Genomic DNA, 20631 nt, shown 5'->3' with positions numbered 1-20631 from the left:
TTCTCTCACAATAATTTACATTTCTACCATTGCTGTTAGAATACATTGTTTAACTTAGAAAATAATCTCTGAGTTTGTGCAGAATGCAGGTGGAGAGCAAATGCACAACAGATTTTTGAAAGCAACAGAGAGTAGGGTTTGCGAAGTGCCTGCTTGTAGTTTGTGTGGCCATTCAATCTTCAGTCTCAATCCCCACCCAGCTGTTGTTAACAAATGGCCTGGAAGTAATCTTGCTGACTTTTTTGTTTCTTTTTTTTCTTTTTTTTTTTTTTTCCCTTTTCCTTTTTCTTTTTTTCCTTTCTTTTTATTTTTTTCTTTCGGTCTGTGGTCTGGCTGCACATGGAGCAGTATTTGCAAGTGCATGGTATGTTGTTTTGAATAGCACAGTTGCTTTGGGAAGTGACTGTTCTGCCATCCTCCCCAAGGGGATGCTTTCAAAGCAGATTTATCCAAGTGAGATAGTTGAAAAAATAGTATTAAAAATGTAACTTCTTTTGTGTCTGTTTTCCAGTTAATGTGTGCTTTTGTTCTGTGTCAGTCCACCAGAAAAGTAGTGTACTGCAGCAGGATGGAGGAACTGTCACACTAGTGTACCACAGCCAGTATTTCAGGAGTCCCAAAGGAGCACTCAGTGCCCCAGTGTTAGCGAAGATAAATCATGAACGTGAAAGATCACTGAAGAAGGGGCTAAAAATATGGTTTGATCCTCAGGTGTGAGTGCACAGAATGTTAAAGTGTCTTTATCAATTGCTGGATTAAGGCCTGCTGTACTGCTGTCTGTCTCCTGGCCCAGTATAGTTCAGACAATTTGAGTAAACCCTGCAGACTATGGAAGACTTTTGGAAATTATTTCCAGTTTTACAGCAAAATCACCTCTCTGCTGTAGCAGGGAAGAAACAGTGAATGATAATGCGGTTGTTTTTCTAGGTGACTGCATCATTTGTTATGCTTCATATGAAATGAAATTTGTAAGGTGTAGAAAACTATTAGTGTCATAATTGGTGATTGCCATTGAAAGTATCAATTTTGATGTAATATTTAATGGGGTGAATTAATTCCTTCTCAATATTAAGGGCAGTGCCTGCACAGTTTAATCATGCAACTCTCTTTCTGTAGTCGTTTTGGAAGAATTTGGTTAGTGGTTTTGTATTTCTTTGTTTTTCAGTGGAAGAATGATCAGGGGGGCTATTTTTCCTAAAGCTTGAAGGGAGACTCTGCACAGTTTGTGCATCTCAGTGGAAGCTCTTAGAGAGCTTCAAAACCAGATTTAAGGATTTGTTAAACCTAAAGGCTAGTGTGTGCTGAAGCAAGGTTAGTGGATGTTCCTTTTATGTCTGCAGAAGAAATTGCTGGTTTTCTCATTTTGGTTCAGATAACCTTTCTCTTCAATGACCTCAAGTGTGTAAAAGCAACATAATCTGTACACAGTAAATTGTCGGCAAAACTTCCCACACAGATCCAGTAATATGAGACAAGATGTGGCCTTCTCTGCCCTTCCTGTGTGCATTTTTTATAGTGGTTATAGGTATGCTATAAAAAGTAGATTTGGTTAAGATTATAGGTCTGATGTTGGTAAGTGGAAGCTGATGGGGTTTTTAATGTATAATGGAAGTCTGATTTGATGGGAACATTCCTGTGCTTTTACCTAAGTGCCATTTAGAGTTAATATAAATATATAAGTAGATGCTTGCTTTGATTAGTCGATAAAGCAGTTCTTGTCCAAAAATAACAATGCATAATGAGTCAAGCTCCAAAAATGCTTTGTTTATGCTATTGACAGCTTGAAATTGCAAGACAAGTGAGTCTGAAAACATTTTGATGTTGCTGTACCTCTATTCCAGCCTCAGAGACACTCTCACTGGCTAGAATCAGTCTGCTAAAAATGTATTATCAAGGCTCAAGATTCACTGAAGACATGGTTGCACAAGTTGGCAAGTCCTTGAGGAGCCACGTGCTATTTCCACACAAATAAATATAGATTCTTGGACTATTGACTGTAAAAACTGTGGAATTTGATAGTGATGATGGATTTGTAACTCAAACTGTCTTGACAGTATCTTTCAAAAATCCCAGTCAAAATTTCCTTTCAGTGCACTGTAAGTAGGTAATTCATGAAGCATGTCTTCGTAACATTTCAGAAACCAGGCAAAATGCTCTGCTTTCTTGAGGTCTGTTGGTGGCTGCGTGGAAGTGTTTATTAGTGCTCACAAGAAACTAAGGAAGTGCTAGCTTTGAGGAAGATCAACAGACGCTGTTTGCTGTTGACACAGCAGTAGTACAAAAAAGAGACAACTCCCTTGCTCCAAGGGGTAGGAGGCACCGTGATCTGCAGTCTGTCTTCAGAAATTGCATGAACATAACTAAATTAGCAAATTGGCATTAGAGCTCTTTGCCCAAGACTACTGAACAGCAGAAGACGTGTGTATTGAATTTTATTATTCTGGAAAAGAATGTGGGTTTGATCTTGTCATGGGTCTGAGGATATTAAATAAATATGTTGTTTCAGATTTGAGTAAGGAAATTACGTACCACCAACCTGTAACAGATGATAGTAACCTTGGTTAGCAAAGAGTTAAAAAGCACGTTCCTTCTTGAAAGTCTGGCTTTTAGTGTAGTTCCTTTAGACTTTTGACCAGGTCTACTAAACCACCTTAGACACGTGCCTGTCAGATCTCCCTTGCACTTGCTTCAGCTTTGAGAGAGACTCATCTTTGATGTGATAAAAAATGCATAGAAAGATCTTTCCATCCAGTGTAATTTGAAACCTGAGATGGTAGAAGGGGTTAGGAACGTACACAGAGAATAAGTTTTTCTCTTACATACTTATGATACATGCAGACTGGTGGTAGGATCTAAACAGATGCCAATTTCCAGAGGAAGAATAATCCACTGTGATTTTAAGTTATGTGACTATTCCGTTTTTTAATCACTGCCTATTTTTAGGACTTCAGAAAGGTAAAATGTAGTGGGTGAGATATGCCAGAAAGAGGATATTTTCCCTTGATTCTTTTTACACAAATGCTGGGGGAAGGCATAGTGATTGGGGGGGGGGGTGGGGTAGCCATATCATCCAAGGGTCCCTACTGCTGTAGTATGTGAGCAGGAGGAGTAAGGTGGGATTTGGCCATGATCTGCAGCACTATGGAATTACAGATATGGTTGAATCTAAAAGAGAGTTTGGAAATAGATTGGCAGGTCATCTGGATTGTCTGCAGTTAAACGATAGAGATTTGACTGTATCATGATAATTGAAATGCTAGCTAGTAGCTAGTGTTTCTTCAGCGGAGTACTGTCAAGGGATTGACACCATAATAACTTTTTATTTAAGTGGAAGAATAATCTGTATAGTTACAGAATGCTTTTATACCACTTAATAGTTTTGTACTGTATACGGATTTTTTTACTGCATTAACTGTTTCAGAAGGAAGTTATAATTTCAATGAAAACAGTTTACTTGCTACAAAAAAAAGGAAGATTGAAGGCTGAAATTACTCTCAAGGGTTTTTTTGTCAGTTATCTTCAAAATGTGCAGAAGTATTTATTTCAAAATAGTGCTAAGATTGCTACTTACGAGAATGCACATATGATTGCTTAGAAACAGTATATGCTTCATTAGTCTTGATGTAGTATGCTATAGAAATCTAAATAAGAGGACTCCACAGCAGTGCAAGTCTTCATAGCTTGTGCTTTCTCAGTAGTGCAAATCTTCTTAGCTGCTTATTCTCAAAGAGAATTGTCAGCATCACCCTTGCTACAGGTTTTGTAGGAGCTATTTTAGCTATCATCTCTTTTATTAGCAAATATATTTTGTTTGCCTGCTCTTCTCCTTAGTAATTTTGTAATCTTCCAAAGAATCCAAAGATTTCCCCTGGAAGGCACGATTTTATTATTTTTTTTAATAGCAGGCTGCGATGTTTAAAGATGCTGAGATTTATCAAGGCAAGTGTACAGTCACTGTGTTCTTCACATAAACAAGCACATAATCCAGTTTAATGCAGTGGATGGGTTTATCGATGGCCGTTTGGGTTTCCTACAGTCTGATGTAGTGTTTTTCAGAGGTGGATGCTGTTGTGGAGCAGAGTTAGAACCTGCGGCTGTGCAGCCTCTTCCCACTGATGTGGTGTGGAGAAGAGGCTGCACCTGCCAGTCTTGTCGGAGGAGCAGCAGCCATATTAGTCTGGTGGAAATCTCTGCCAATATTGAAGTTTTTAGTGTTTTACATGTTTTAGTCAAGCTGTCCTGTGCTTATTGTGCATTTCTGCAGAAATTCATGTGTTACCTTTGTAAATGTTAAACCTTTACAAAGTATGAGTGTTTGTCCAATTTGCTTACCAGCGCAGATGTCTTGTGATATTAAGGTTGTAGATCAAATTATGAACGTGATTCTGATCTTTTTATTAGGATATGTGCCCTTGACATTAAAGGTCTAGAGATGTCCTTTTTATAGTATTTACCTTGCATACCTGCATTTTAAACCAAGTGATAGGGCAGACTCCTGCATGCAGGGTTAGTGCCAAGTTGAAGGCTGGTAGAAGGAGCACAGTAAGGTATTTTAAATTCAGATGCTTACTAGCTGGAAGTTGATAGAAAAATGACTCCACAGGGTTAATTCTGTGTTGGGTTTTTTTGTTGGTTTTTTTTTTTTTTCCCAAAACACATTGTATGTTCTAAAGGACTTCTCTGTAGCTCAATCTTGGGTGCTACTCATGTGCAGCACCATCTTCTTAGCTGCTTCTGGTCAGTGATCTACGGCCTCCAGTATGTGCTGCTAATTGTTCCCACTGAGTTATTTTTAAGGTGGCTTGTGTATGTGTGTGCTAAACTGTGAAGACACTTTCTGAGATATATTTGGAAGCCTGAGGCAGTACAGGAGTGCAGCAGTATTCTGTTTATAGAACTGGGTCAGCAAGTGTACCTTAAGTCTGACCTCCAACAGGACACTGTTTGCAAGTGTAGTTCACGACTTTATATTCTGTAGAGGCTCCTCTGTGGATTCAAACCTAGTATGATGAGAAGTGTGACAGATAGCATTGGCAGTTCAGCTACATTCCTGAATATGTCAAGAGGAAAAAGCTACTCTTTTTGTTCGTGGGGTTAGAGATGAATGTATAAAATTCCTGAGTGTAAAGAGATAATTTTAATTAAAAGGAGGGCAAGTCAAACAAGATGAAGATTATAAATTTTCTTATGCATGGAAATATGGCTTGTGATAGAAGAAGTAGCCTCACAGAGAAAGAAAAATTAACATATTAAAAAAAAAACAAAAAACCCAAACAATGAGTAACCATTGTTCTTTCAAACTTGGAGATTTCTGACTGTAAACCATAACAGCAGTATATTCAAACTAGAGTGTTTCTTATCTGAGTCCTTTTACAAATACCTTTCTAAGTGTGTGAAAGACATCCGTGGGTGATTCATCCTTGCCATTTCTGACTAGTGTGTCGCTGAGCTGCCTTGTTAGGAAGGGGAACAGTTAATGTAGTGTTTGACATACTACTCTTATCCCTCAGCAGACTCTTTTTCATCTCTTGCCTTTGGTTGGTTGCCTGCCTTTCTGTGCCTGGAAGGCCTGTGATCTTTTGAGATTGTTTGAGAAGGCAGTTTTCAACATTATGAAGATTAGCAGTTAAGCCAGCTCGCAGTATTTCAAGATGGTGCATTCCGTGATGTAATGAGATGTGTTCTTGGTCTAAGCAGGGAATTAATGACTTGTAATTTGCAGCTAATACAGAATGAAACAAGCTCATGCCAGATGTAGGACGCTGAGCCTTGCCATTTAATTAAGGAGGAACCAAGAGTGAAATTAGGGTTGAAAGCCCTGAATAGATTATTGTTACAAAACAGTGAATGGATAGGTACGTATTGGAGATACAAAAAAATTAAATTAATATGTACTATATCTTTGTGGAATTTGCAGTGCTTGTAGATGGCAGGGCCCATAGGTATGGCTTGAGCCAGTCTTGTAGTAGCTTTTGCTGTTAGGAAGATGATTTGCTCTTTCTCTCATGAAGACACATTATTCTGTAGTTTTCAACTATCCTGCCTCCTCTCTGTATATTCCAATGAAAAAGTTTAGGGAGAATTTGACTTGTCACAGCAGTTCACAGACTTCTGTTAATTGTATTTTAAATTGCGTTTTTAAAACAATAATGACCAGACACAAGATACATTAAAAATTTATCTTCCAAGTGTTTAGTACTTGAAACCTGGCAAATAATAAAAACATCAATACTGAGAAAGGGATTTCTTAGGGATACATAACAAGGAAATAAAAAAAAAAAAGAAAAATCAGAACTGTTTTGTTTGTTTATTTTTCTTTAGGACCAATATTAATCTTTAGTCAAGGAAACAAATAACATTGTGGGTTTCTTAGAAGAATGTTATTCCTTTTGTAAGTTTTCCTACACAAAGACATATTCATATGGTTACATGTTTTAGTTCAAGAATTCTTTGAGGTGATCTGCAGGGAAATTACACTTTTTAAAAAGTAGTGGAGTAGGAAAAGCTGTTTATGTTTAAGAAATCCTTAAATATAAGTTGAAGGGCTTAAGTAGCTCGTTCTGGTGTGTCTTAAATCCATTTGAATTTGGGCACAAAATGTGATGTCAGCATTACTAGTGCAATTGGTTTGAAAGTTTTACGAATAACAAAATACTTAAAGTGATTAAAGATACAGCCACTTAAGTCCTTCCTATATGTTATCTCAGAGAATATATGAGATTGTCTCAGCGGTTACATGACTGAAAGACAGTAGGCTTGGCTCTATTTTCTTTGTTTGCTTCAGATTCTTGCTATTCTCAATTTCTTTGACTGGAGTTTATGTTACAAAATTCTGCAGAACCCTCTTTGATAGGTGTCATTGTAGGACTTTTTATGTTTATCTGTCCAAGTTCATTAATTTTTGTGTGTTTGAAGAAAAATGCTTGATTTTTCTTTTAAAGTGTTGGAAAGTGTTAAGTGACTTCTGTACTTCAGCATAGTTTGTGTTGTGGTAAATAAACCAGGAAGGTAATACTCAAGATCTACACAGGCACGTATTTAATATGATACGTAAACTGCTTAAGCCAGCTGGCTAGTGCACAGCTCTGGCTGCATTGCATATTCTTTTTTTCTCTCATCCAAAATCCTGTTTTCCAGCTAAACCTTTGGGCATCTTAACTTTTTCTTTTGTTTTCAGTTGTAAAATGAATGAAAAATTAGTATTTGAATCTTGAATTCCTGCCCTATAACAGATAAAATTTGCAGTTCACTGGACTATTTAAAGGCTAAAACTGACAAAGAAGCCTTTGACTATGCCCTTTTTTTCTGTAGGGAAAAAATAGAGCAAGAAAGAATTAACATTTTCAAAAAGTGACATTAGAAAGGAATGGTAGATTTTATCTCTCTTCCTCTGTATACATGCATGTCTACTTCCTGCACACACGTGTAATTTTTTTGCTTCCTGTATGCATTTGCTGCCTTAGGGTATGCAAAAGTAATTGTACAATTGTCTTGTCAAATATGGCCTTGTTTGGTGAACACCACACCCCTATAGTACTCTTAAAATATATTAGATATTTATCAGATAACGGATGCATGTTATCAGAATCAGTTCTGATAACAGGATAAATTACATATTTGTTATTCTCCTTCTAAATTATTCTCACAAACACAATCTATGAAACTGTGAAAACTTTGTCAAGAGTCTTCTGTAGTGTTTTATACAGAGATAATTTAAACAGACATCCTATGAAACCTGTGCAGAAAGATTTATTCCTTTCCTGTCAGTGGGAGAGATCAGGATTCTAACTATTTTCACTAGAGGAGACTTTAGAATGCCTCTCCCAGGCTGTGTGCACCTTCAAATCAATCTGTGTCTTGATGCAGCTTTTGACTTGACACCAGCTACCAGTAGAGTTGTTTGTGCTGGTAGCTCTGAGGCAGTGAAAACTTACATAGCTATATTTGGTTTAGAATGAGGTGGCTTAAAAATCCAGCACACTGGATTTAGACAAGAAGCATGTATTTGTAAAGCAAGTCTACTGCTGCCATGGGCTTTGAGTATGTTTTTGTCCCATACGGTTTAAACTTGCTTTTACTTTCTTCAAAAGCTTCTGTGCTGGCTTAGCCTTCCTCAATTGCAGCTTCAGAGTATTCAGCCAGAGCTTTGTGCCTGATTCTATGATCTGACAATGTTTTTTTCTTTATAGTAACAAATTGGTGTCCATTTCACATCTTCGATGTAATTGTGCAGAGAGATGTGTGTTTTGGCTCTTTCTTCACTATGAGGATAGTGAGACACTGGAATAGGTTAACCCAGAGAAGCTGTGAATGTCCCATCCTTGGCAGTATTCAAGGTCAGGTTGGATGGGGCTTTGAGCAGCCTGGTCTAGTGGAAGGCGTCCCTGCCTGTGATGGGGGGGGTGGTAGCAGGGGGTGGAACTAGGTGATCTTTAAGGTCCCTTCGAACCCAAACCATTCTAAGATTCTGTGACTTCATATGTCAGATAGGTACTTCCGAGGATACTTTATTCTGTTTGCATGAAGGCATGACCGTTACAAGGCCTACTGTTTTGGTATTACTTTATTGGTTTTGTGTATCCTTTTCTTAACAGTGAATGGCTGTTAATTTATCAGTATTAATCACCTGTAATTAATTTCACTTCTACTGGTGTGGTTAAAATTTGCAATTTCTTTTAAACAGCATCTATACATGTGTTACATATAGATGCAGGTGCCTGCCTTCCATCTTCAGTGTAGAATGACTACAAAATACTGAAGCACACAGAAGGAATTGTTACCCCTGTCCACATAAGACAAACAAATGATCACACACTTACTTTGGAATGTTGTAGAAAACCTAGGTATTTGAAAATCATATTTCTCACAACTTCTCTAATACAAAATGGAATTCTCTATTCATTACATGTCCTCTGCTGTTTTTATTTCCTTACGATCATCAAAGGTTCAGTTCTTTGTATTCAGGATGGAAATTGTTGATTAAAGGTGTGAAAGCTGACAGTAATTAGGGTTGTGTTGTATGCTGAAGGTAGTGTAATTCATAACAATTCCTTATATGATGGTGCATGTTAGAAGCATGCATTTACAAATTTGGCTCACGCTAAATTGCAGTTCATTTTTATACACAATTTTACAGATTATGTGCTTTGAAAATGTCATTGAAGCATTCTCCGTAATAGTTCTCAGGTTTTAAGTGGGAAATGCATAAATATTCTGCTCATCAGGTTTTGGTGAGTTGGTTTTTCTATGCCATGCCAGATTAGATGTTTTATACAGATATATACGCTCTGTATTACATATAGTTGTGAATGTGAAGTTCTTGCATTAAACGGTGGTAAAACCAAAGTCAGTGCTTCCCCACATTGTGTTTTCAGACAGTAGATTATTACAAAATAAACCAGTGTAGTGTTCAGCTCTTTTGTGACAAATGGGTATGCCTTTTAGGTATTGTGTTGCAGGAGATTATAACAATGTGGGAAATTTGAGTGTATATAAACAGAAAGAGGAACACTTTTTGTTTGGGATTTTTTTTCTTAATGTAATGCAAGAGCATAAGAGCACATCCTTTGGCTGTTGTCATGAAGTGGTGCATATATATCCATGTGCCTTACAGCACTCTTATTCAAGATTTAAGTGGTTGTAATTTTTTCTTCTTTTCTTTCTAAAACTAGACTTGTTTCTGTACAGAGTTTTAATACAGTTTAGCTAATTCATCTTAAATGTTAGTTTATCAAAGCTTCTCCAAATGTCTTCATATAGATATGATAATTGAAAAAATCTTACCTACTTTATTCTAATTTATACTTCCCGGTTCACTTGAAGATATAAATAAGTATAAAGGAGCAATTCCTCAGTTCATTGTTGAACATTTTTCTGGTGACATTTAAAAAAGATCAAGTGATTTCTGTGTCTTCAGTTTGTATTTTTACAGTGTTATACTTGTCACTTCAGTAACAGAATGTGTGATAATAAAGTTACTCGAGTTCCTAAACTTTTTTGGATCTTCATTTGAATTTGACAAGCATCCAGAAATCTGCCAGCCTTAAAGTAGTGCATGAGGTACTGACAGAATTGCACAGTGAAATGTTTCTTGCAAGGGCTGTGTTTTACTAAACATTTTCCAGCATGAGGCAGCTGCAACTTCATCAAAACTACATCTATACCTGTAGGCAATTGAATGCATGTATTTAGCTGTAGAGTTCCAATAATGAATGTAAAGTAATGTTACGAGGCGGCTGTTATTTTCAAAATACATAGTGATAACAGCTTTTGTAGCCCTTGGGAAGGGATTAAAATGGTGTTTCCTTCTTACTGGAGAAGGATGGTTTTTCTCATGATTCCTGTCCCTACATGCTCATGTAAAAAATCCCTTCCAGATTTATTGTAGGCCCCCTTAAGGTACTGGAAGACTGTTGTAAGTTCTCCGTGGAGCGTTTTCTTCTCCAGGCTGAACAGCCCCAACTCTCTCAGCCTGTCTTCATAGGAGAGGTGCTCCAGCCCTCTGAGCATCTTTGTGGCCCACCTCTGGACTCTCTCCAACAGCTCCATATCCTTCTTATTTTTGGAGCCCCAGAGACAGATGTAGTACTCCAGGTAGGGGTCTCATGAGAGCAGAATAGAGGGGGAGAGTCACCTCCCTTGACCTGTTGGTGATGCTGCTTTTGATGCAGCCCAGCATACAGCTGGCTTTCTGGGCTGCAAGCACGCATTGCCGGCTCATGTTGAGCTTCTCATCAATCAACACCCGAAGTCTTTTTCCTCAGGGCTACTCTCAATCCAGTTGCTGCTCAGCCTGTAGTTGTGCTTGGATTGCCCTGACCCCAGGTGCAGGACCTTGCACTTGGCCTACTGAACTTCATGAAGCTCTCAGAGGCTCACCTCTCAAGTGTGTCAGGGTCCCTCTGGATGGCATCCCTTCCCTCCAATGTGTCAACTGCACCACACAGCTTGATGTCATTGGCAAACTTGCTGAGGGTGCACTCAATCCCGCTGTCCGTGTCACTGACAAAGATGACAGAAGACATCAGCAGTCCCAGTACTGACCTGTGAAGAACACCACTTGTCTGTGGTCTCCAGTTTGACATTGAGCCGTTGACTGCAACTCTCTGAGGGCAACTGTCCAGCCAATTCCTTATCCACTGAATGGTCTATCCATCGAATTCTTGTTTCTCCAGTTTAGAGGCAAGCATGTTGTGTGGGACAGTTTTGCCCAAGTCCAGGTAGATGATGTCAGTTGCTCTTTTCCACCAGTGCTGTAGCTCTGTTGTAAAAGGCCACCAATTTGCCAGGCACAATTTGCCCTTAGTGAAGCCGTGTTGGCTGTCTCCAATCACCTTATTTTCCACATGCCTTAGCATAGTTTCCAGGAGGATCTGCTCCATGATCTTGCCAGGCACTAAGGTGAGACCGACCAGCCTGTAGTTCCCTGGTCTTCGTTTTTAACCTTTTAAAAATGGGGATTATGTTTCCCCTTTTCCAGTCAGTGGGAACTTCACTGGACTGCCACGACTTCTTAAATTTGATGGACAGTGGTGTAGCCACTTCATCCACCAGTTCGCTCAGGACCCGTGGATGCATGTACAGGTCCCATGGACTTGTGCATCTTCAGGTTCCTTAAATGGTCTCAAACTTGACCTTCTACAGCAGGTGGTTCTTCATTCTCTCAGTCCCTGCCTTTGCCTTCTGTGACTTGGTGTGGCTGGAGCTCTTGCTGGTGAAGACCAAGGCAAAAAAGTCATTGAGTACCTCGGCTTTCTCCATGTCACGGGCAACCACGTCTCCTGTTTCCTTCTGGAGAGGGCCCACATTTTCCCTAGTCTTCCTTTTATCAACAACATACCTATAGAAGCTTTTCTTGTTGCCCTTGATGTCCCTGGACAGATTTAACTCTACTGAGGCTTTAGCTTTCCTAACCTGATCCCTGGCTGCTTGAACAGTTTCCATGTATTCCTCCCTGTCCTTCCTTCCACCCTCTGGAGGCTTCCTTTTTGTGTTGGAGTTTGTCCAGAAGCTCCTTGTTCATCCATGCAGGCCTCCTGGTGTTTTTGCCTGACTTCCTAGGTGTCGTAGTATACATCTTGCTTTCTGTTGTTGTTTGGCTTATGAGTTAGTGTTAATGTTGAATCTGGAAATAAAAACTGGGAAACTTGAAACACTGTTCAAACTCAGGACTTGAAACATTGTAAAAGTTGTGCAAAAATATAATGGCATTCTGAATATACATTTAAAATTTGTATGTTTTAATGACTTCTTAACAGAAAGCTTTATTCAGTTACAGAGAATTGCTGATTTTTTCATTTGGATTAACTAGTGTATTCTTCCATTTCAGAATGTATGAAAACATGTCCACAATGGTGTATTTAAAGGAAGAGAAGTTGGAGAAGCTCACTCAAGATGAAATCATTGCCAAAACTAAGCAAGTGATCAATGGACTAGAGGCACTGAAGAATGAACACAATTCAATTTTACAGAGCTTACTTGAAACACTGAAATGTTTGAAGAAAGATGATGAAACTAATCTGGTTGAAGAAAAATCAAACATGATTCGAAAGTCACTGGAAATGCTGGAGCTTGGCCTTAGTGAAGCACAGGTAAAATTGCAGCAGAAATAAAATATTTCAGACTTTGAGGACTTAAGATTTGCCTTACTGAATATTAGTAATGTGCTGGGACATTTACGTTGTTACTGCAAGTTAAGGAAAAAGACTGCTGTAATTAGTAGAGGTAGATACTGTTTGTCTTGCTATGTTAACAGAACTAATGATGAATTCAGCATTATAGCACTGAAGCTCACGATTGAGTCCTCTTTACTTAGTGAGATAGTGGCTATTTGCTGTTTAGACTTTTCCACAGCATTAGGCAGGTAATGTTTAAGCAGCTCAAGAACTGAGTGTTGGCATTTTAACTCCAAATTATTCCATATGGAGGTCTCACACACACAAATAAATTTGCTCTAAGCTTTGAGCTCTGTTGTAACCCTAAATTCATGTTTATATTCCCTTGATTCTGAGATTCTTTATAATAGCTCACAATGCTCCTGGATCTCAAGAATCTCTAATGTTTATCAAACATTTTACTAAACCAAAATTGAATCTAAAAGCTTTTTAGACGTTGAGAATTGAATACAGAATCTGAGTAACTTTCACTCTTAAAGGACTCCTTATGTGGACTGTCTTAGTTGATGAAGGTATTGTCTACAAAAGGTGAGTGAAAAGATGCATGTTTAGTCAGGATGTCAGGACTATATTTAAAGTCCAGCTTTAGGGTATTTTGTACTAGGTCAAAAACCTGAAACCTGATGTGATGCGACACAGTCATCAATATAAAATGGCAGAGTGTTTGCAGATGAGTTGAAAATGCCAATGAGTCAGCTCTATATTAATAGGCTTTATCTTTGTAACTGTGCTCAGTCTTTTCATCAAGCTGTCGAGCTATTACTGATTGGTGATTTGAAGTTGTGTGCATTGGACCTTGATGAATTGAAGCCTGAGAGAATGAACAAATGCAGGTTACCAGACCTGCAATGTACAAAGAACCCCTGGACATTATGGTACAAATTAGGTCAGGCCTTAGTATATCGTACAAGTTTTGATCCCTTCTATTGGAAGAAAATACTAAAAGACATGTGGAATAAAATTACAATAGTGGAGTTACATTTAGTGGGTGTTTGTAGAAGATGTGTGAATGAATGAGTAACTTCTCTCTCCTAATTTTGACATGGTATTGGGACTCTGAAAAGATAGCTCTGATTCTTGGCTCTGTCTGATTCAGCAGCCTAGTTGCAGATGTTCCTGCCTAGTTTGGCCCACATAGTGTTTCATGAACTGTGGTGGCGAGGAGCCAAGAAGTCTGTATTTAGTGCCTTTGTTAGGAAGCAATTCTTCAAACTGCTACTCTCAGACCTGATAAACCTACTCTTCCTGCACAGCTTGGGTTGCAACAATGTAGGATTTTTTTGTTTTTACTTGCAGTATTTAAATTAGACATGGAAATGCTTTAAAGATGTTTTTGTGACATGGATGTAGGTCTGATGATATAAGTGTTATTTCTGTAAAAATGAAACAGACATTGCTGAAGAAGCAATCAAACTTTTCTTTCAGTTAATTCTAGAGAGTAAGATCACAAGGGGGTTTAGTTTGCCATTGTAGTTTGTACAGTGTTGTTTGAGTATGTTGACCCCATTATCACAACTCTCCTAAATGTACTTTCTGATGTTAAAAATGCCACTGTTTGAATAGGCCAAGTTATTTAAATTATTAACAATTCTGAATGTGCAAATAGGTAGGTGCTGAAGTCTGGAGACTTGGATTGTTATTAGGAACAATGCGGAGTTCTTGCTTTTCTAGGAAAAAGTAGTTTCTAAAGGCTTGATGTGGGGTTTTTTGACACCAAATTTCACATAAGGACACCATCTGTTTCACATGAAATATTTGGTTTAAAAACACTTCAAGGTAACTTTGTTTTAAAGAAACATGAAATACTAAACTTGAGGATTTCAGATTCATCTGACAGAAGATTTGTATTATCACCAGTGACCCTTTCTTACAAGGTGTGCTTCCTGGGATTGCTGTGAGCTGTTCTACGTGTATCAGTGGGAGATTGCATAAACAGTGAAGGGGAAATACCTTCTCTATGTAGTGTTTGGCTTTCACTTAACAAGCTCCTTTTTCATTTAACTTTGCTTAGCAAAAAAACCCAATTCAAGTAGACTGCTTTTGTGGCTGTTGTATTTTTTGTCCTGAATATGACTGACTGTTCAAACACACTGAATGTCTGCACACTTAAGCTTATTGTATGTGTATCTGTAAAGCGCTTATATAAACTCTATGTTCAGTTGCACATTTAGATCTCAGCAGTATAATCATCCCTTTGAAGTATTACCATCATGCTGAGGTGTTCATCCTTATGAACTGTAAGCATGTGTATGAATCCTTTTCCATCTGAAAGCTGCTAAATTAGAACTATGTGTTAGTTCTTAGGTCATTTTTGTGTTCCTTCAAGTTAAAAGTATTACTGCTCCATTTGATGTTAGTGGAACAAAGATTTCCATTTCAGTAATCTGTTTCAAATTTTTCATATATTTTAAGATTATATGTTATCTTCAGGGAATTCTAAACCAATTTGATTTCTGGTAGCATCATAGAAAACAATCATTAGTAAAGAGTTCCTCTAGGTTAATTCTGGCTGAACAAATGGTAAAAAAGTTGAGAGGAAAAGTGAGAACCAGATAAAGAAGAGATATGTAAATGTTTACCGAATTTCACAGCTGACATAGGTTTTTAAATAATAAAAGGCTTTTAGATTAAATACAGGACTGCATTCTAGAGGAACTGTCATGTGACATCTTCTGCTTTTCAGGTAATGATGGCCTTGTCAAATCACTTAAATGCAGTGGAATCGGAGAAGCAGAAATTGCGTGCTCAGGTTCGCCGGCTATGCCAGGAAAACCAGTGGCTACGGGATGAACTAGCCAATACACAGCAGAAGCTACAGAAAAGTGAGCAATCTGTGGCTCAACTGGAGGAAGAAAAGAAACATCTAGAGTTCATGAATCAATTAAAAAAATATGACGATGATATTTCACCATCAGTAAGTAGCTGTGTAGTAAAAGCCCCTTACATCTACATGTGTGTTGTAATCTGCCTTGTTACCAAGAAGTGACTGATGCAAGCTTTTTATTTCTCTAACAAAAAGTTGTCACTGAAATGTTTACCTTGTACCAGGGTCACATAGTTTGCAGAAAGATTCTGAGTGTTCAGTTCATTCTTATTTTAACAGAATGTTTCACTGTCTGTAGGTAACAAAATATGTATGAGGATCAAAATCCATAAATACGTAGTATCATATTAGCTTAAAAAATATGAAGAACTAAACCAAACCAAAAATTCCTTTCTGTAAATTCAACAGTTAAAATAAATGGAGAATTTAAACTATTACAGATTGTAAGTACATAGGGGGCTTGGCTTATTTTGACTCCAAGAAAAACATTTAGTTTTCATGTAGTGAAATCAGTGTGCAGGTTTTATATCTGTTGATAATTTCCACGAGGATAGGATGTTACTGGATCCCCTTCTGCCAGACATTATGATAGTCTGCACGTTTTCAGTCGTGTTTAGCCCACTGTGTTACATATGCTTAGATTCAGGGAGAAAATGGATACAATTTTAATTTATAGAAGTAATGTACCACTTAAAAAGACTTCTGGATTATTTGCACTTCTTGTTGCCCTTTTATTTGTTTCCTTAAGTTAGATGGCACATCAGAGAAAGATCTCATTTTGCGTGGTTAGACCTTTTCAGCTGTGTTTTGGAAAGAACAGGTTTTTGTAACCAGTTATTTCAGCAACATAATGATTGAAAATATATGCATTTGTCACGCTTAACTGACTGCTTGACTGAATCCTTTTTAGTATATTGTTAGCAGTGAGAGTTGTTTTGGCATGTGGAACTTTCCAGTGCTATTTCATGAGTTGGTATTTGTAGCCGCATACTGCCAGTGAAGCCTGTTTAGAAAAGGGGCGGGAGAAGGGAATATTGGGATTTTGATGTGCTAACTGTTGATCTGTAATCTGCAGATGGCCTAAATAATGCCGTTATTTGAAGTTTAATTGGCAAATAAGGTCAAAGTAAGCACATCGTCTTTATAGTTTCACTAACCATATGGACAGTCTCTCTCGTTAACCTTTGAAAATAGTCAATTCTGTATGCTCAGTGTAAGGTTGGAATCAGCACACTTAAAATTATGAACTTCCCATCTGAGATCTAGTCCCATCAATCTGCTGTTTTTGCAGAGCACCCACTTTGCCACCATTGAACTCGAATGCCAGCAACTGCAGTTGTCTTTTTCTCTTGGATGGAGAGCCAGAAGAATGGGAATGTGTTCTGCTTCTGGGCTTTCTCCTTACCGAGATTAACTTTTCTGAGAACTTCAACTGTTTATATTGTGTAGGCCCCACATTTAAGAAACAGGATTGAGATGATCTCTTTCTTTATTTTACATGATTTGGAATGATCTTTGGATGTTTAAACAATGTAGACTGATGGATTGTGCAGAAATTAATATGGTTCCAGGTGAACACTGTTGGAGATGAACTTCGTTGCAGGTGGTTTTTTAATTTTTAATCCTTACAGATTACAGCTGCAAAAACTATTTTTTGTGCAGAAGTTGAGCACTCAGAAATTGAGGTCTCCATATTTCTCTCCCTTGCCCATCTGTAACTGTGTTTACGACTAAAAATGTACAATGTTCAGTATTTAGTAGCACTGAATCTGTATTCAGTAGCATTCACTCGTCACTGGGTACTTTCATTAGGTATGATGTCTCTGTAAGAATAGCAAACGTGTTCGCGTGTGCTCAAATTGAGACTGAAATCTAGGAGATCTGATTTCTATTCCTGGCTCTTCTGAAGGTGTCCTGTGTTGTTTGGGACACATTATGCAAATACATTTGAACATAAGATCTTCATAAAATTTCAATAAGAAGTGTTATTCCTGTCTATTCCTAAGTTCTGGATGTGGGGTTTTCCTCTAACATTGCTGTCCCTTTATGGCTTAGATTTAAGTATAACAATTTGCGTTTGCGGTTGTTCTATAGGAGGATAAGGATACAGATTCCACCAAAGAGCCTTTGGATGACTTGTTTCCCAATGATGAGGATGACCAAGGACAAGGAAGTAAGTGCACTTAAAATTACAATATTAGTAGGTTTCTGCAATGCAGAATATAAAGATGCTGTTTAGAAAAATGAACCCATGTTTGGGGTCCTGTGGGACACGGGGAGTGGTGAATGCCTCTGCTAGAATAAGGAAACTAGTCATTGATATACATTCTATACATTGATATGTGCAGAACTGGGGCATAGGTTTTTAAATAGAGTTTACTGGTTGTCGTAAAGTTCTTGGCACGGACCCCAGTTTAAAATTTGTCCCACAGTCTTTCCTGTGGGCCTCATAATGGAAAAGTCACTTTGGTCCAAGAGACTGAGACAGATTCTGATATACTGAAGCCTTTTGATGGTCTGATCAGATGGTGAATTCTGTTAATGGCCTTTTCAATGATCTGATTTAACACTCTGGGGCAGGTTTCGGTATGAAGTCTTTCTCATATAATATTTTGTCCTTTGCTGAGGTAGTTTTCCTTAGTTTTACTACTCATTCCAGAAGTGTTGTCTTCTGGTCAGAAGGACTCTGAATATGCTGTGCAGTTTGAGGTAGTGGTTTGGTAGCATGATTGAAAGAAGCCATTAATAGATAAGCCTTGCTTAGTGAAATTTTGGGGGTTTTACAGGTGTAAAGCTGGTATTGTATAATGTATTGATACTATAGTGTGTAGGCAGTGTGCTAGTAATATTATGGTTCTCAGTAGACAAGTGACTGCAGAAGAAATGTTTGAAGGGTCCCACCTGTGTAATCAGACTTTCAAATTTCCTTTACGGGCACATGCACAAAATACACTGCATTCTTCATAGCATGGTAGTGCTATCCATAGCCATCAACGGAAGGAAGACTTGAAGAGTTTAGAATAGGTTAGTGTTGACCATGAGCTCCCTTCTGAGCTCGTGCTTGCTTCCCTAGAATTTTGTACTAGGAAAGTTGAATGGCAAAGCTGTCTATATACCTGCATAGTCCATCTACCTTATTTCAAAGTTGATCTGTGAGTAATTTCCTTGACCTCCAGAAAAAATACTGAAATGCTCTGAAAGTGCATTGGTAGGCAGTGGTAGTGGGTGTAGGCTTGGAATTGTATGATGCCACTGACATAAAAAGGCTCCCACTTGAGGTGAGAGTGGTTTTTGTTCGTAGAAAGAAGAATGTCAGGCTCATGGAGCCCTTATCCTGCGTGGTGTTTAGAATTTAATGTAAATGAGTAAGAGAGAATTTTCTCAATTTTCCCAGAAATCTCCCAGAGGAAGACAAAAGGGGTAGTAGATTTGGGAGGGGGAGGTGGGGTATAGGAGGGAATTGGAGCGTGGTGGTTGCAACAACCAAAGGTTAGGAGCTTCTGGAAAAGAAGTGGCTAAGCCTGAAAGTTAGTAAGTAAAACCTAAAGGTTTTACCTAAAGTGTCACTGGCCTTCACTTGGTGCCTGTTCTCTTGCAGCTGTTACTTGTGGCATGCAAGGTCTTCTAATCCTTTATGTGCCAACCTTAAGTACTCCTTAGTATAGCAAAAAAAGGAAACAAACAAAAAAGTATGTTTAGAGAAGGAGAATAAAGGAAAAAGACAAATCGTGGGAGCTTTTCTGCAGGTATTTGGCTTGTCTATGTTAATGTTCCTTTCCACAGGGAAACATCGATATTTGTAACTGCAAAATTATGATATGATCTTGAGAATTGTTAATGATTTGCTGAGCTGAAAGAGTTTCCTGCTTTCTTCTCTGGTTTATTACATTTGGGCCTTTGAGCTAATAGAAGTGTAAAATAACACAGTAATGGACAGAATATGAAGAATGAAATGGTCATAGTTTCACTGTCACTGTTGAAGACAGCATGACTGCTTGTGAAGTATGTTCTAATACTAATACTTTCTAAAATTCAGTGAGTCTCATTTTTTGTCACTGAGCAGTAATGTTAAATGCTTTAGTTGCAGTCATCTTTTAAACAACTTGAAATCTCGTGTGTTTCTTTCAGTTCAACAGCAGCACAGCAGTGCAGCAGCTGCTGCCCAACAAGGTGGCTATGAAATTCCAGCAAGATTAAGGACCCTTCATAATCTTGTTATTCAGTACGCTTCCCAAGGTAGATATGAGGTTGCTGTACCTCTCTGTAAACAAGCTCTTGAAGATCTGGAGAAGACTTCAGGTCATGATCATCCTGATGTTGCCACTATGTTGAACATACTTGCTTTGGTGTACAGGTTTGTATACTGACGTAGATAAGTATCAATTAACTAAATAATATTTGGCTACAACCTGTTAATGCTCAGACTAACATTTTTTGACTCTTTTATTTTCCATTCCTTTTTTTAAAAAAATTGAAACCCTTAGGAGGGTGCTGCAATACTTACATGTGTCCCTATGCTTAAAAGTCAAAAAAGTTACTTCATTTTTGCCTATGCCTTTGCTTTGGGAGCAAAGCTGGTTTTGATACCTTTTTTTTTTGCCTTCTGGGGCGGCTTGTCTTGATTACACACTTGTAGATAATCTAGAGGAATAAATTGGACAGCAGTGTAGCGGTAGTACATGCTAGTCCTGAACCAGCGAACTACTTTACAGTGACAGGCTTCAGGTTTTTACTTCCCAATTCCTGAATATATTGTTAAATACTCTTCTTTTGTACTAGCATCTTTAGGCCAATACTGAAGTCAGATTCATTTTTACGACTTTCTTTTCTGAATCCCCAGTATTAATTATGACTCTTAAAATTTAGAGACCAGAACAAATACAAAGATGCAGCAAATCTCCTGAATGATGCCTTGGCTATCCGTGAGAAGACTTTGGGCAAAGATCATCCAGCGGTTTGTATACATGCAATATCATATTTTTAGTTGTGTTTTTCACTGAACGTTTTTCAACTCATTCTAATATTAAACTCAACAGGAAAGTTTTTAAGACCTGGCTTATCTCTAGACAGTACAGGTAGGAGGCCACAATGTAACAGTCATTTTCTCTTAAATATTTAACATGCCTTTTGAGC

The 20631-nt window shown here is 38.1% G+C and overlaps 1 protein-coding gene across 10 annotated transcripts in view; it reads left to right on the top strand.

Annotated features, from left to right (window-relative positions):
- KLC1 (kinesin light chain 1) overlaps positions 1-20631 on the top strand; it is a 50059-nt gene that overhangs the window by 6834 nt on the left and 22594 nt on the right. For all 10 annotated transcript variants that reach the window (XM_030482595.1, XM_030482594.1, XM_032919873.1 and 7 more), the window contains 5 exons: positions 12329-12590; positions 15358-15588; positions 17593-17671; positions 19627-19852; positions 20365-20452. In XM_030482595.1, the coding sequence (XP_030338455.1) occupies positions 12330-12590; positions 15358-15588; positions 17593-17671; positions 19627-19852; positions 20365-20452 (885 nt within the window). In that variant the 5' untranslated portion in view covers position 12329. Of the gene's footprint in view, positions 1-12328; positions 12591-15357; positions 15589-17592; positions 17672-19626; positions 19853-20364; positions 20453-20631 lie in introns of those variants that run through there.

Source organism: Strigops habroptila, chromosome 4 (genome assembly GCF_004027225.2).
Source record: "Strigops habroptila isolate Jane chromosome 4, bStrHab1.2.pri, whole genome shotgun sequence".
Taxonomy (NCBI): Eukaryota; Metazoa; Chordata; class Aves; order Psittaciformes; family Psittacidae; genus Strigops; species Strigops habroptila.
This window is presented reverse-complemented; position numbering and strand designations above follow the sequence as displayed.